General features: G+C 38.2%; 1 protein-coding gene across 2 annotated transcripts in view; it reads right to left on the bottom strand.

Annotated features, from left to right (window-relative positions):
* Positions 1-14,837, bottom strand: part of Brwd3 (bromodomain and WD repeat domain containing 3) — a 96,824-nt gene extending 81,987 nt beyond the window's left edge. The window contains exons 1-6 of one of the 2 annotated variants that reach the window (XM_051179137.1): positions 14,601-14,837; positions 14,410-14,468; positions 14,178-14,207; positions 13,715-13,774; positions 6,118-6,268; positions 5,626-5,724 (exon numbers count right to left, since the gene is read on the bottom strand). In XM_051179137.1, coding sequence (XP_051035094.1) covers positions 5,626-5,724; positions 6,118-6,268; positions 13,715-13,774; positions 14,178-14,207; positions 14,410-14,468; positions 14,601-14,631 — 430 coding nt within the window. In that variant the 5' untranslated portion in view covers positions 14,632-14,837. The remainder of the gene's footprint in view (positions 1-5,625; positions 5,725-6,117; positions 6,269-13,714; positions 13,775-14,177; positions 14,208-14,409; positions 14,469-14,600) is intronic. The other variant, XM_051179136.1, reaches the window with a different exon arrangement.
* Between the last annotated feature and the right edge of the window lie 591 nt (positions 14,838-15,428).

Raw genomic sequence — 15,428 nt, forward strand, 5'->3', positions numbered from 1 at the left:
AAATAAAATGACGCAAAGACAAGAGAAAGGACCTACTGAGGAAGAATGATGAATATTATTTAAAGAACCTCGGTCATCTACTCAAGATGAAAACAGTTTAGCTGAGAGTCCTTTCTTCAAATTTACATTTGTATGTTAAAAAGAGGCAGATTTCCCACCTCCAAGTAAATTCTGGCATTAACTATGACACATGCAATGTCCAGTAAGTCAAGAGACAATCAATGCTAAATGGAAGCCTATATCAATTTGTAAATAATAATTTGGCTTTAGAATTAATGCAAGCCTCCTAAGGTATACACAATATAAATTAAAGGCATGCTATATAAATTACAGCATCTGTCTGTAAGTTAATTGGACTGGAGACAAAAGTAAACAAATTTAAAAATAGAATCTTAATGCATCACACCTTTGACTCAGCCTAGACATACAAAAGCATGTGCATTTCTTCTTAGGGAATAGTGTCTGTATGTAACTAAAAGAGTTAAGTCACACCCTTGCCCTTCTAAGAGAAACTGTATGACAATTGTTTTGATATGAAAATAGGAGAATTTCTAACTTTTTGCCATGATGGATAATAATTACTAGTTCTTGAAAGTCACACTGAACTTTTAATATCACTTCCCTAATGGCAAACTAGCTCAGCAGCAGACCTGCATTTGCACAAAATTTTAGTCTTAACTACCAGTTCCCATAACAAATATTAACCTTTAAAAGGATGAGGATATAACATTTAGTGAAAATAGGGTAAGACTCCCAAGCAATACCACGAATATTGCATATGTCCCAGTATTTACTTAAGTATTTATAGTGTTTGAAGTTAGCTTAAATTTCTTCCTAATTTAATTTTGGCACAATGAAAACCCAATTGTATTAGACATGCATCCAGCTAATAGCACAACTAGAGTGTAAATAAAAATGCAAATCTTATAGGCATTTTTTTACAGTTTCATTTGCATGTGTTTTTCTGTCTGCATGTCTGTGCAACATGTGCATACATGGTAGCTGTGGAGGTCAGAGAAAGATGTTGGATCCCCTGAAACTGGAGTTATAATGGTTGTGAACCACAATGTGGCTTCCTAGCTCAAGTCTTCTGCATGTACAGCAGGTACTCTTAACCACCATCTCTCCAGCCCCTGCAGTCACAGTGTGTTTTCTCTAGAGAAATTTAGAAATACCCCCTTCATCAAGGTATCCACACATATATTTAAAGTGAGATATTAGCATGGAGAATGGTATCTGGGAATTAATTCCTAAATTCCTGCAAAAGGCTCCCTCACCTCCATTTCACTGAAATGTTAAGCATCATTACTGAATAATGATGCACAAAGGATAGGAACACTGCAATAAACAGTTTAACATAGTGTAGAATACAGGTGAGGTCAGAATTTTATTTTTAATTTGTTTATATGTATATATTTATGTGTTTTTCTACATGTACATCTGTACACCATATGCATGGCTTGATTTCTACAGAGGCCAGAAGATGATGTCAAATCCCCTGAAACTTAAGCCATTATGTGAGTACTATGAACTGAAGCCCTGGTTCCTTAGAAGAACAGCAAGTATTCTTAAGCACTGAGCCATCTCCAGTCCTCAAACATTCTGGTAAGCCTATAATCTCACCACTCTGGAGGTGGAAATAAGAGATCCAAGGGTTCAAGGTTGCCCTACTACATTTGTAAGTTTTATATTTTTAATGCAAAAAAATGTTTCACTCCTCATAGTTTGATCTCTAAAGACCATATCACATTAATTCTTTAATATTTTCATAAAACATATTTTATCACATTCTTTTTTAAAATGAAAGTTTTTCAGGAGTGTTTTGCTAAATCGATGCAAATTTGACCTTGTGGGCTGGAGAAATGTCTCAAGGAACTGAACACTGCTGTAAAACTTTCTTTCTTCCTTTTTTTTTTTTTTTGTTGTTTTTGTTTTTTGAGACAGGGTTTCTCAGTAGGTTTTGGAGACTCTCCTGGAGCTCTCTTTGAAGAGTAGGCTGGCCTGGAACTCAGAGATCCACCTGCCTCTGTCTCCCAAATGCTGGGATTAAAGGTGTATGCCACCACCCAGGTAATTCATTTTTAAAAAGAGTATAATAAAATAAATTATCTGAATTCTCAAAGGATTAAAAATGTAAAATAATTAGCAAGCACAAAGTCCTGGATTCAATTTGAAGCACCCCATAAAGCCAATCATGTTGGGAGACAGCTATAATTCTAGCCAATAGGATGGAAACAGGAGAATTGGGTCAGGAGCAGAAATCATTGTCTGCTACACAATGAGTAAATGCCTAGTCTGGACTACATAAGACCCTACATCAAAAAATGCAACCCAATGGGAATATAGCTTAGTAATAAAGTACTTGCTTAAAATATGTGTACATAAATTACTGTTGAAATTCCAAACAAAATTAAGAGGGATATATCCATTTTTTATTTTAAAACCTCTTTAAAGTAGGAATAGAACTAGTAACAACTTCAAATTGATTCAATAAAAACATCCATGATGATACTTAGCACTGAAGATTGCCTAGTTTTAATGTTAAAACAAGGAACAAAGCAAAGACTTCCAGTCCATCCTTACTACTTCAACCATTACATAATTGAAGAAAGAAATTTCAAGGGAAAAAAGATAACAGTAAATCTGTTTTTCTGTGTTGACATAATCACCCACGCAAGCAATTTCAAAGTATATTTTTAAAACTCACCAAATTTAGTAAATAAATATCACAAAGTCTGTATAAAAATAACTGGAAACGTAGTATATATGACCTAACAATAAATAAAATCCAGCTGGGTGATGGTGGTGCACGCCTTTAATCCCAGCACTGGGGAGCCAGAGGCAGGAAGATTTCTGTGAGTTCAAGGCCAGCCTGGTCTACAAAGCGACCTCCAGGACAGGCTCCAAAGTTACAGAAAACCCGTGTCTCAAAAAAAAAAAAAAAAACAATAAATAAACAGCTGAAATCTTGCCAAAATTGAGCCATGTATTCAATGGTATTTGAAGGAAAATCCCATAGCTTATTTGTAGCATTCAACAGTGATTTATAAAGTTTATATAAGGGCTAAGGATGAGAAATGTTGATACAATTTTGAAATTCTTTTGATCTTGTGTTAGACAACAATTTCTTAGATACGACACAAATTACCATACTTTAAAAAAAAAAACCAAAAACCTAATGAGCAGGGAGACAGAGACAGGCAGATCTCTGTGAATTCAAGGCCAGCCTAGTCTACAGAACAAGTTCCAGAACAGCCAGGAATACACAGAGAGAAACCCTACCCAAATAATAATAATAATAATAATAATAATAATAAAAGAATTTAAAGCCTGGCATGGTGTCACATACCACCACTAATCCTAGCACTCAGAATGTAGAGAGCTACATGTATCTTTGAATGCAAATAAGCATAAGAAAAAAAAATATTCCTCAATTAAATTCACAAATTACAAATAAAAATACTGGTATATAAACTATCCCTGACAAAGTGAAAAAAAATAGAATCAGCAACACAAATCAATTAAGACTTAACCCAGTTGCCTACTCTGCCAAGTAACATCCAGGCTATGAAAATAAGTATTGTTATTGATGCACGTCTAAGTAACCAATTTCTCATATATAAAGTTTTAGGCTTAATCAATGATTTTGTCTAATCATCTTTTGAAATAATCTCTACCCTCAATTTGCTTCACCTCTAAAGGTTAATAAGTTCTACTAACTTACGTTCATAAACCAGGCATGGTAGCATAAGTCTGTAATCCCAGCATTTGAGAGGTGAAAACAAAAGGATTACCATAAAGCTACCCTGGGTATGAGACCTTGTCTCATAAAGCCAAAAGCTAACCAGCAGCTGGGCAAGGTGGTGTACACCTTAATCCAAACATTTAGAAGACAAAGGCAGGCCGATCTCTGCTGCCAGTCAGGGATATATAATGAGACCTTGTCTAATTTTTTTTTTTAAGCCAACAACAAAATGTGTTCTTTGTATTTTAAATATATCCATTCAAATTTTAAGGCACAGTGTATAAGCACTAGCAACTATGGAAAAATGTGTCATTTTTATGGAAGCCAAATGAGATTCTAGCACCTTGGTTTACAAGCACTTGGGAAATCCTAGTTCTAATCAAAATGGTTTTTAGACTGAGACCTAGTAACTAGTAATTCTTCAAAATAATTTGGTCAGAGATGTCCCAAGAATAACTAAGGACATCTGAATTTCTATAAACTGGAACTGAAATTGGTGATATTTTGTCCTAAAAAATAGAACAAGAAGCTGGGCCATGGTGGGGCACACCTTCAATTCCAGCACTTGGGAGGCAGAGGCAGGTAGATCTCTGTGAGTTTGAGGCTGGCCTGGTCCACAGAGTGAGTTCCAGGACAGCCAAGCCTGTTACACTGAGAAACCCTGACTCAAAAAACAAGTAGTGCGTGCTTGCTTCGGCAGCACATATACTAAAAAAAGCAAATAGTGCACGGTGTAGTGGTTCGTGCCTATAATTCCAAGACTCAAAAGACAGGTTAAAGGACTGCCTGGTTACATAGTGAATTCCAATCCAGTATGGGAAACAGCAAGACAAAACAACAATAAATAGAAAGGTGACTGATATGAAATACATAATACCATCATTATAAACTTGGCCAAGAAATATAAACAGAACATACATTTGTTTCCTCCTGAAAGCTATCTTTAAACAATTCCCTATAAAACTTTATGGAAACTCAATAAAGAGACATAGAAATAGAAAACCATATGGCTAAAACCACCCATACTATATGTTCAAAAATGTTTTTGAGGCAGGGTACCACTATTATCTCAACATTTGTGAAGAGCAAGCAGAAGTGATCAGAAGTTCAAGATCACCCTCGGCTACAGTGAATTGGAGGTTAGCCTAAACTACATGACAACCTATCTCAAAAGCAAACCAAGTTCACCTTTTACAAAATGACATTGGCTTTAGGTATAAAATGACTTTAAATACTATAACCCCGAGGGAGGCCCATGAGATGGCTCAGAGTGTAAAAGCACCCAAGGCTAGGCATGCTGACCTGAGATTGACACCTGAGACCCAGATGGTAGAAGAAATCCAAAGTCTACAAGTTGTTTTCTGACCTCCTAACTTGTGGGCTCACAGATACACATTTGCAAACACACACAGGAACAGGCACAATTGTGGCACACACAAATAAATACAATGTTATTTTTAATGTATATGGTCCCATTAAGAAATTTTGCAGGAGAGAAAACTTAGTGGTTGTGAGTGCTTGCTCTTCCAGAGGACTACAATTCAGTTTCCAGCACCTATATGGCTCACAACTACTTATAGCTTTATCTCTTCAGGATCCAACACTCCCTTCAGGCCTCCTGGAGCCTCTTAAGGCATACAGTATATGCATGCAGACACATGCCTACACACACACACACACACACAAATACATAAAAAAAAATCATTCTTCAAAAAAATTAACTAAGAATGTAAACAGTTTATTTATACTTAAAATTCAATCATAGTGCCTACTTTTGGCTATTAAAAGAGTTCCAGAATGAATCAAGTCCAGGACAGCCAGAGCTGTTAGAGAATCCCTGTCAAAAACAAAAAAGAATCAAAAATATATTTATAACTCACCCACATTTGGAGGTTTCACATAATTTACAGGTAGTTCTGGAGGTCTGCCTCTGTGTAGAGCTGCAAATGCAGACCCATTCCATAGTGTACTCTTACAGTCTATATTTTTAAAAAAAAAAAACCCAAAAACAAAACCAGTTAGTTAAAGAAAATACAAACAAACATTTTTCCAATCTCAACACAAAAGGACTTGATTTTACACATTTAGAAATTAACTTGTAGCCAGGTGGTGGCAAAGACAAGTAAGTTCCAGGACAGCCAGAGTTGAGAAACCCTGTCCCAAAACCAAAAGAAAAAAAAAACAAAAACAAAACAAAAAAACAAAGAAGAAAGAAATGCACTTGTACATTTAAAAAAATTATTAAAATCCAGAAAGTACACACAAACTAAAAAAAAAAATTATTTTTAAAGGCATGTGAATATTTGTTTCAAACTACACTGATCTCTGAATCTTTCTCTGTAACTATGTTAAATATCTAAAAATATCCTTACCTTTAGCATCCCGTAACAGAGACTGCCGACCAACACCTAGTAATGTCTGTACCCCAGGAACGCTCTGAGGGATCTCCTTATCTAATAAAGGACCAATCCTCTCACAAATTTTAAGGAGGTAGTCTGGAGGAATGTGTGCATTGGCTGCCACCTAAAAACCATAAATAAAACACAAGAAAAAAAAAACTTAGTTCTTAGGTACCAACTTAGTTCATCACAGAGCAAAAGTATTTAATACTTGAGCCAATTTTTAAGAAACAGGCCCGCAAAGAATTGGTGGCACACGCCTTTAATCCCAGCATTCCAGAGGCAGAGGCAGGTGGATCTCTGAGTTCAAGGCTAGCCTGGTCTACAGAGTTAGTTCCAGGATAGGCTCTCAAGCAATACAGACAAACCCTGTCTCGAAATACAAAACAAAAACAAAGCAACAACAACAAAAACCTAACACACACACACTTAAAAATATTTAAAATAAACCACTTAAAAAGAAATACACAATAAGCATAGTATATTTAAATGTTGCCACAGCATTCACATATCACAAACCTTTACTACTCTTTTTTTTGCGAGGGGGGTGGCTTTTTCAACAGGGTTTCTCTGTGTAACAGCCCTAGCTGTCCTGGAACAGGGCTCTGTAGACCAGGCTGGCCTCAAACTCACAGAAACCTGCTTGCCTCTGCCTCCCAAGTGTGCCACCAACGCCTGGCTATTCTACAGATCTTTATTAAATCAGTTCAACAATTTTCTATGAAATGAGGTACAAAATAGCAAACATGATTATATCAAACATAAAAACCAAGTTATGTGTAAATTCTCTGACTTCATTTATTAAGCACTGAGAATTACCTGGTTAAGAAAAGAATCAAGAATCTAAGGCAGAGGCAGGCAGATCTCTATTCTGTGAGTTCTTGGCCAATCTGTCCTACATAGCAAGTTGCAGGCCCACATAGCAAGTTCCAGACCCTCTCTGGATACACAGTGAGATCTTATCTCAAAGAAAAAAGAAAATATCTGAACTACTAGTGCCTAGCAAAGAGGCACATGCCTAAAATTCCAGCACTCTGAGGCTGATGCAAGAGGATTACAAAAAGTTAAAAGTCAACATGCTCTACATACTGAGTTGCAGGCCAGCCTGAGCTACATAACAAGACTCTTCTTTCTCAGAAGTAAAGTGCTAACAGGTGTGTCAACACACCTAGCAATTTGGGTCAATTCTCTTTGTAAACTTTTGCTAAAATTAAGTATAATCTACTAAAATGGGTAGAAGCTAGCTAATGATCATGATGCTTGGAAATAATGTGTCAGGTTTGTATTTAGAAAATACTTTGTACTATTGTTCACATCTTCAGTGTGCTTTAACAAGCACATACTTCATTAAAATATGCAAATAATATTAAAATCAAAGGACCAGATGATTCAATCTAAAAATATTATCTCTAGAAACCAATATCCTAAAATCCCAGGGCATGCTAATTACCGTTCACATTAGCTTATTTAATAAATATGCCACATGTAAATACATACAGTATCTGAAAGGGAAAAGAGCTTTATGGTACTATTTACATACATACAAATTATGCAAATTTTCCAATACTCTTGGACAAACTGAGTTCCTCATAGCAAGTAAATCTTATACGGGATGTCTTTCTTGGCAAATATTTTTTGGCCCTTGACCAACTTAACAGTTATTTATACTTGTTATAAAACCCTAAATAAGCCAGGTAGTGGTGACTCACACGTTTAATCCTAGCACTTGGGAGGCAGAGGCAAGTGAGTCTCTGTAAGTTCAAGGACAATGGTCTACAGATTGAGTTCCAGGACAGTCATAGCTACACAGACACCCCCAGAAAAAAAAATCTCACATAACTGCCCTAGAGGTTCAGTACACCTAGAGACACATGATGTCCTGCCCGAACCCCCTCCAAAAGATTCCACTGTCCTAAGAGAAGCAACAGTCTCTATGGAGAAAACAAACAGAAGTAAATCAAAACTCTGAATACAGAGATCTAAAGAAACAAAAACAGTACGGCAATGGTGTATACACCTTTAATTACAGCACTCAGGAAGCAGGTTCAGGCAAATCTCTGAGTTCCAGGCCAGCCTGGTCTATGGAGGATGGCCCAGGACTACAGAGAAATGCTGTCTGGAAAAACCCAAAACAAACAAGCAAAAAGGACCCAGCAAAAAAAGTGTGTAAAAATTTTTCCCTAGAGGTAAGAGCTGTCTCTTAAGTGGTCTCTAATTAATAATTTAGGTTTAAATTAATAATTTAAAGTCAGGATTGAATCACAAACTCAGATCTTAAATCTTTGTCAACTTTTATAGAAAAAAAATGATTTTTCAAATTATGTAAGAAATGTTACTGAATATGAAGAGGGATAGTTGTGCAGAAATGGAAATAGAAACAGGTTCTCTAATCAAAACATTTTTTCTGCCATTTTTTTTTGTTTGTTTTCTGTTTTTTGTTTTGTTTTTGTTTTCTTCCAGACAGGGTTTCTCTGTGTAACAGCCCTGACAGTCCTGGAATTTGCTTTGCAGACCAGATCCACCTGCCTCTGCCACCTAAGTGATGGGATTAAAGGTGAGCCACCAGGTCTGGCTCCAGAACACTCATTAGCCACACAGGTTACAAGGAGTTAAGACTCCCTTTGTAAATGTTAATCAGCATTAATAGTAGTTTTTGTTTTCTTTCCACCAGTTTAAAGATTGCCCCAGGAAAAAGAAACCACAAACAACCCTCCTTGGGTCAAGCATTCTTTAGGTTTCAGCACTTCAAGAAGTGCTAAAAGTGGCTGGACTTGGGACTCCTTTAATCCTGAGGCAGAGGCAGAGGCAGAGATATCTTGCTGAGTTCCAGGCCAGTCTGGTCTACACAGCAAGTTCCAGAACAGCCAGAGCTACAATTTAACATAGTCTAAAAACAACAAACAAAAGAGGGGAAGGAAGCTTGCTAAAAGGGCGATAAACCTGAATGTAGATAAAAATCAAGTTAAGTCTTTATTCTAGAAGTTGCTCAGTAAAGAAGGTACTGAGTAAACTCAGTAACAATTTAAATAATCTGTATGTGAGTGTGTGTGTTAAATTGCTATTTGTTACCAAAAAGTTTCCTAAGTAATCAGAGAACAACTAAAAACCAAAATCACACAAGTCATACTACCAGTCATGTAGTATAATGTGAAAAACATGACAAAGATGGTTTCAGGCAAGCTGTAAAGATGGCTCAGTGGGTAACATGCCTGCCACACAAACATGAGGACCGTAGTTGGGATCATCAGCATGCATGTCATGGCAACATGGACTTGTAATCCAAGACTTGATGAAATGGATACAAGAGAATCCCTGGAGGTTTCTGACCAGCTCGTGTAATTGAATTAAAATTGTAGATTCAGTGAGGTACTGTCTCAAAAAATAAGGTGTATAGCGTGAATATTACCAAAATACTTTGTTTAGATGAATGAAATTATAAAGATATATAAAAGATAGTCTATTAAAATAATAAGGAATGCCAAGAGTGGGGGAAGAAACAGTCTTGCCTAGGGAAGAGCACAGCAATTGGTTATCCAATACTAAATGGTCACCCCTAAAAATATACATACAATTAATATACAGACTAAGCAGGTTATATTTAGGAATATGTGTATACAAATATGTATATTTATGTAGCAACAATTAATTGAAAAAGAGATCAGGCATTTGAAAGAGAAAAAGAAGGGGTATATAGGAGGGTTTGGAGGGAAAAAAGGGAAGGGAAAATGAGGTAGTTATAAACTAAAAATAAAAGAAAAAACTAAAACTTTATTCTGGTGCTAACTAAAAAGTAAAGAAAAAAAACAGAGCAACTGAAGATAGATACCCCATCAACCTCTGGTCTCCACATGTACAGAAAACACACATAAATACACTCACACACACATGCACACACACAAACACACATCTCCCCTATTTCTCTCACACAGAAAGACTACGATGACTTCAAGACAAAATTTTGTAAGCAGAATTCATGAAATCTAAAATTTTACCTCCCTATCATCTACTGTCTTCACTTACAAAGCTGCCTCACTTGTACTGAGATACCAGTTTTTCCAGAATTATCAAATAAATCACCAGAAAAATGTTAATTACTATCGTGGATTTCCTCCAGCTAAATCTAGTTAAGTGATAAAAAGAAATCTATTTAGGTGAGCAACAATGTGCACGCAGTTCTAGTAAGTCAAAAGTAACAACTGACTATCCTACCATATCAATTAGTGTGGTGACACTGCACAGTATTGGGTTTGAAGAGCACGTGCTTTGGGTTTCATTCTATTCTTTGTAACTGTGACTGTATGTCACAGAGCAGATTTTAAATCACATTTAAATTTCTTCCATGCTTACACATAATTATTATACCAGCACTTAAAAATTAGTCTGCTAGTCTAGTAGCCCGTTTAAGCTATTGTTAGCAACTAGACAAAAGGTAAGAAAAGAATATAGGTATGTCTGGAATGCTAATATATTGTCTTAAAGTAGTTGTTATGAATCAAATGACAAATATGAAAACACTCTTAATAGGGCTATGGCTATGGCTTGGTTATAGTGTTTGCTTTGTTTAGTTTAATCCCCAATATCACCAAAAAGTATTAATAGCTGAAATTCTTAGAATGGATATCAATTATCTTCATAAATACATATACTCTTGTTAGAGACAATACTGAACATGTAATCTTTTCTGAACATATAACTTTGATAAATTCATTTTAATATTATCATGACTTCGTTATTCTATATATTAAACAAGGGTAATACAACCTATGCAATTCTAATACAATTGCTAACTAGTGCTTTCAATATCATGGATGAAAAATGCGAATGAATGAGGGGGATGCAGAAAAGGGAAAAGGTACATAATATAAAACATTAAATGAAAAAGCAATGTTACATAGTTTATCTGAAATATATATAGTCAAACATAAAAAAATTCTCTGCACATAAAAATTTTAAATGTATATATAAAAGGTCTTGGAAGGTAGCTTATGCACAAGACTCTTGGTTCCATCCCGTGTGTGTGTGTGTGTGTGTGTGTGTGTGTGTGTGTGTGTGTTTATGAAAATGTAGCCAGGCACATGGTAGCACATGCCTGCTGGGAACACTGCAGAAAAAGGAAAATAAGTGTGAAGCTACAACAGTATCACAAATTCTACACAGAAACTCACAAACTCAAGGCTTTGTGTAAAAATACCAAAACTAACCAACTAAATAAATATTGATGAGGTGGGTCATACCTGTAATCCCAGCATTTCTAAGGCTGAAGCAGGGGGCTGCTTTGAGTTTTAGGCAAGGCTAGACTAATAATGAACTCCAGATTAGCCTACACAACAGTATGTGACCCTGTCTCAAACAAGCTAACAAAACAGAAATATATGACAGAATAAAATCAAGTAATCAAGCCCATGTAAACAGATACATGTATTAACAATAATTTTAAAGAGCAACTGTTAAGGGTTAAGCAAGCCTTAGTACTAATTTAAAAAGTCCATTTAAATCAACTCAGGACTTCTGGAGAGTGATCTTCAATATATGGGGAAGAAAGTAACAAAAAAAAAAAAATCTAATTATACAAAAAATTTAGTGAAAAAAAATGAATGCAACTCAAATGAGCAACTGGAAATTGAGAACATAATCTAAAATGCAACTAAATGTTCTTCTTACCACTACAAGGATAGCTATACTCAAATAACACTAGTACTGTCAGAAAAATATAAAGCAGAAAATGGACAATGAATCTAATTCTGGAAAAACTTGTATTTACAACTTAAGAAAAGAACTAGTAAACTGGCTGGCTTTAAAATTATGTGGTGAGGATGGGCAGTGGTGGCACATGCCTTTAATTCCAGGCAGAGACAGACAGATCTTTGTGAGTTCCAGGCCAGCCTGGTCTACAGAGCCCTGTTCAAGGACAGGCTACAAAAGCTACAGAGAAACCCTGCATCGAAAAACCAAAAAACTTTACTCGATTTTCTACCATGTGAGTCTTTAAAATATACTTTTCCTTTTAAGTTTTCTTTCGCCATTTCCTCAAAAATGACCTATTGGCACACAGATTTGTAAACTGGAAAAGGGAAAAATGTAAAAAAAAAAAAAAAAAAAAAAAAAAAAAAACATTGTCTATACACCTAGATATTAAAACTATTTTCAAACATGAATCAGTAGTTACTTGCTAACACATGTATTAGTGAATAGTTTTATGTTCTGTGGCACAAGTAAGACTTATATAAAACAACGACAATATAAAACTTCTGACCAAAAATTAAAAGTAGTAAGAGGTGTAGTCAGCTGAGAAATTATAACCTTTATCAGTACACGTGGCTTTTTTTAATTTCCAAAACATTAAGAAAAAACAGTAGATTCTGCAATAATTAACACGCCTTCACTCTTGCAATACACAAAAAATTATCGAAATGAATACCACAGCAATTTATGTTTTCTTATTACGAGAAAATTTTAAATAATGTTTGTTTTATTTATTCTACTATCCTTCCAACTTTTTTCCACTTTGTCTGAATTTTTTCTCATTTTAATCTTATTTGCAGGAAAGAAAGCTGAATTTAGTTTTTATCATCACTCCTTATTTAGCATACAATTCTACATCTGTGACTAACAGAAACTCCTTCCCAAATTATAAAGTATCATCTTTTTGTCTCAGTGCAGAGCAGAAGGTGCACTTACATTACAAATTATATTTGCAGGAGATAATAGTCAATCCAATAGCTTTGGTTCTTAACTAAAGTATATTCTGTTTTTCTAAAAATGCCCATTGTTGTTTCCTAATCTCCAACCATGTTCACCTATCCCAAAAGGTCACAATCCATACTTTTGATTTAGTGAAAACATACTTGTACAAATGCAATTTAATGATGAATTAATGAGCTATTTTCTAAGATCTGAAATATACAACAATGTTTTTATTCAGTAGTCCATTATCTAAAGACCGCAAATCTTGGAATTCACTAAGTGGTCCTTAGTATCTTATTTGTGTCCTTTTCCTCAGTTCCGAGTCCGCTCCCCTTCTGATCCCCTTCTCCCCTCCCCTCTAAAAAGAAAAAAAAGAAAAGAAAGAAAGAAAAAGGAGGAAAAAGGAGAGAGAGCGAGAGGGGAAAAAAAAAAACACCCAAGCCTGGCCTCAGTTCCCGTATTTCAAGCCAGGACCAACCAGAAACCAGTTTTCTTCCACTAATCCGGAACTCCGGGCTGTTACCAACGCCGTCATTGGCCAGCGTCAGTCCTTGGTACGTGCCCCAAGATAACCCCCTGGTTTCTGTCCCTTCTCCCCCTACAATGGGCCTTCTCCGATGTTTGTAACATAGTCATAATCCACAACACAGCACCTCTGATAACCAACTCACATTCCTGAAAGTTTTCGGGTGAAAATAAGCAAGTCTGGAGGAGGGCAAGGTACCCTTTGGAACACGCTGGGAGGGGGAAGGGGCAGTCGTTCGAACACCAAACAGCAGGCTCAGGGAGCCTTGCGGGCTGAAGGGTCAGGGGCGGGTTGGGGGCACAAGGTGGGGAGGGAGTGGAGAAAAGAGTTGGACTAAGTTGAAATGAAAAGTTTACTAACCAGATCCTCGAAGCTTCTTCGGTGCTCTTTCCCCTCCCAGTCTAAGCGCCGCGGAATCAGCTGGGGGCCAGAGGAAAAGAAAAGGTGGGGGGGGGGTGAAGGAAAAGCCTCTGCTCTCCATCAGCAGAACCCAGCCCGGAGCCCAGTCCTAGACCCTTTAGCATTATTATTTCTCCAGTCCCTACTGCTATTGCCGCCGTGCCGGGGATGGGGGGTGGGGGGACCGGCCAAAGGGAAGGAAATCATGAAAAAACACCTCCCGCAGGAATAAAAGGCAAAGAGTTAAGACCCCTGCGTTGTCCGCCCCTTCTGAGAAAGAACCCGACTCACCCCAAGTGACAACAGCCCAGAGTGTCCAGCTCGAAGGCTCTCTCCGGGCCCCTGCCCTCGGCCCCTGACCTACCTTACCCTTCTTCTAGTTTCTCCCCAGCCCTCCCCAGCCCTTCCCAAAGGGGGTCCTTACCTGATGCTCCTCGAGCTCTTGCACTAGCACCTGAGGAAGAGGGAAACACGGGTGTGAGGAGCAGATTGGGGCGCCAACCCATTCCTCCCTCCCCACTTCCAACACAGCCGCTGACTGTAGGACTAATCGAGGCCGGCCTTTCCCTCACCCTCCACTGCACTGCTCACCCGGTGCCTCAATTTCCCCATTGGGACCATTTCCCAACACTCCCAGATATCCTTCTCCCTCTCACCTGAGCGGATTTGTTACAGGGTCCGGACTGCAAGAACCTAGCGATCAGGTAATACAGCTCTAAAGAAGGGGTGGGGGGTGAGGGGAGATGTTGAGAGAGAGGCAAGGAAGAGAGATATAAGCTTTAAAAAAAAATTCTGACAGCCGTCGCGCAAAGCCCCCGTCCCTCTAGCCCCCGGCTCAGCTACCCACCGGCTTCGATCTGGGTAGGTGCCGCCGCCATCCTTTTCCCGAGGGGGTTTGGGGGCTTCTCTCCGGAGGGCTGGCGGGGGCGGGTGGGGGTGCTGCCTCTATTGTGATGAAGCCCCCATGCTTGGGAGTCCCGCCGCTTCCGCCGCACTCCTCGTCCCAGTTTCGGTCTCTCTCGGATTCATCGCATCACGTTTCGACCCATAGATATTCTAGCCCAAGAGCTGAGGAGGCGGAGGAGGAAGGAGAGCAAGAGAGAAGGAGAGGGAGGAGCCGAAGTCGCTGAGGGGTGGGCGGGGGCAAAAGGGGTGGAGTCATGGGAAGGGGGGAAAGGGGAGGGAGCAGCTTGCAGCGCTCAAGGCTCGCCGCCAGAGGCACTAAGAGCTCCTGCCGCCTAAGCTGGCCTGAGGTTTCCTAGTTACTGCCCAGGGAAGGAGGAAGAGGTGCTAAACGCAGGCAGACGCTCTGGCAACCTCTGTAAAACTCTGTGGTGGCGTCCCTTAGCTCTGGAGTTGCTTACCCTTCCTGTGAGAACGATCGGACCCTTTCCGGTGAGGGAAGCTTTCATGAGAAACTTGTGAGGGACTAACTTGACCTAACTAACAACCTTAGGTCACGAAAGGATTTAATTTGTTTGCCCCGTCTCTACCCCAAAGAAACGACGCTAGCCACTAAAAAAGTGTTGTGTTCAAGGAAGGAACATTTCACCAAATGAAAGTGCTGTACTTAAATTTTGACCGGAGTATGGAGATAATATTCTTGTAGAAAACCACTTAAAGTATCCCCCTTGATTCTGACAAGTATTGCACAAGAAATTTACACTTTAACCAC

This window comes from Phodopus roborovskii, unplaced genomic scaffold (assembly GCF_943737965.1).
Source record: "Phodopus roborovskii unplaced genomic scaffold, PHOROB, whole genome shotgun sequence".
NCBI classification, from domain to species: Eukaryota; Metazoa; Chordata; class Mammalia; order Rodentia; family Cricetidae; genus Phodopus; species Phodopus roborovskii.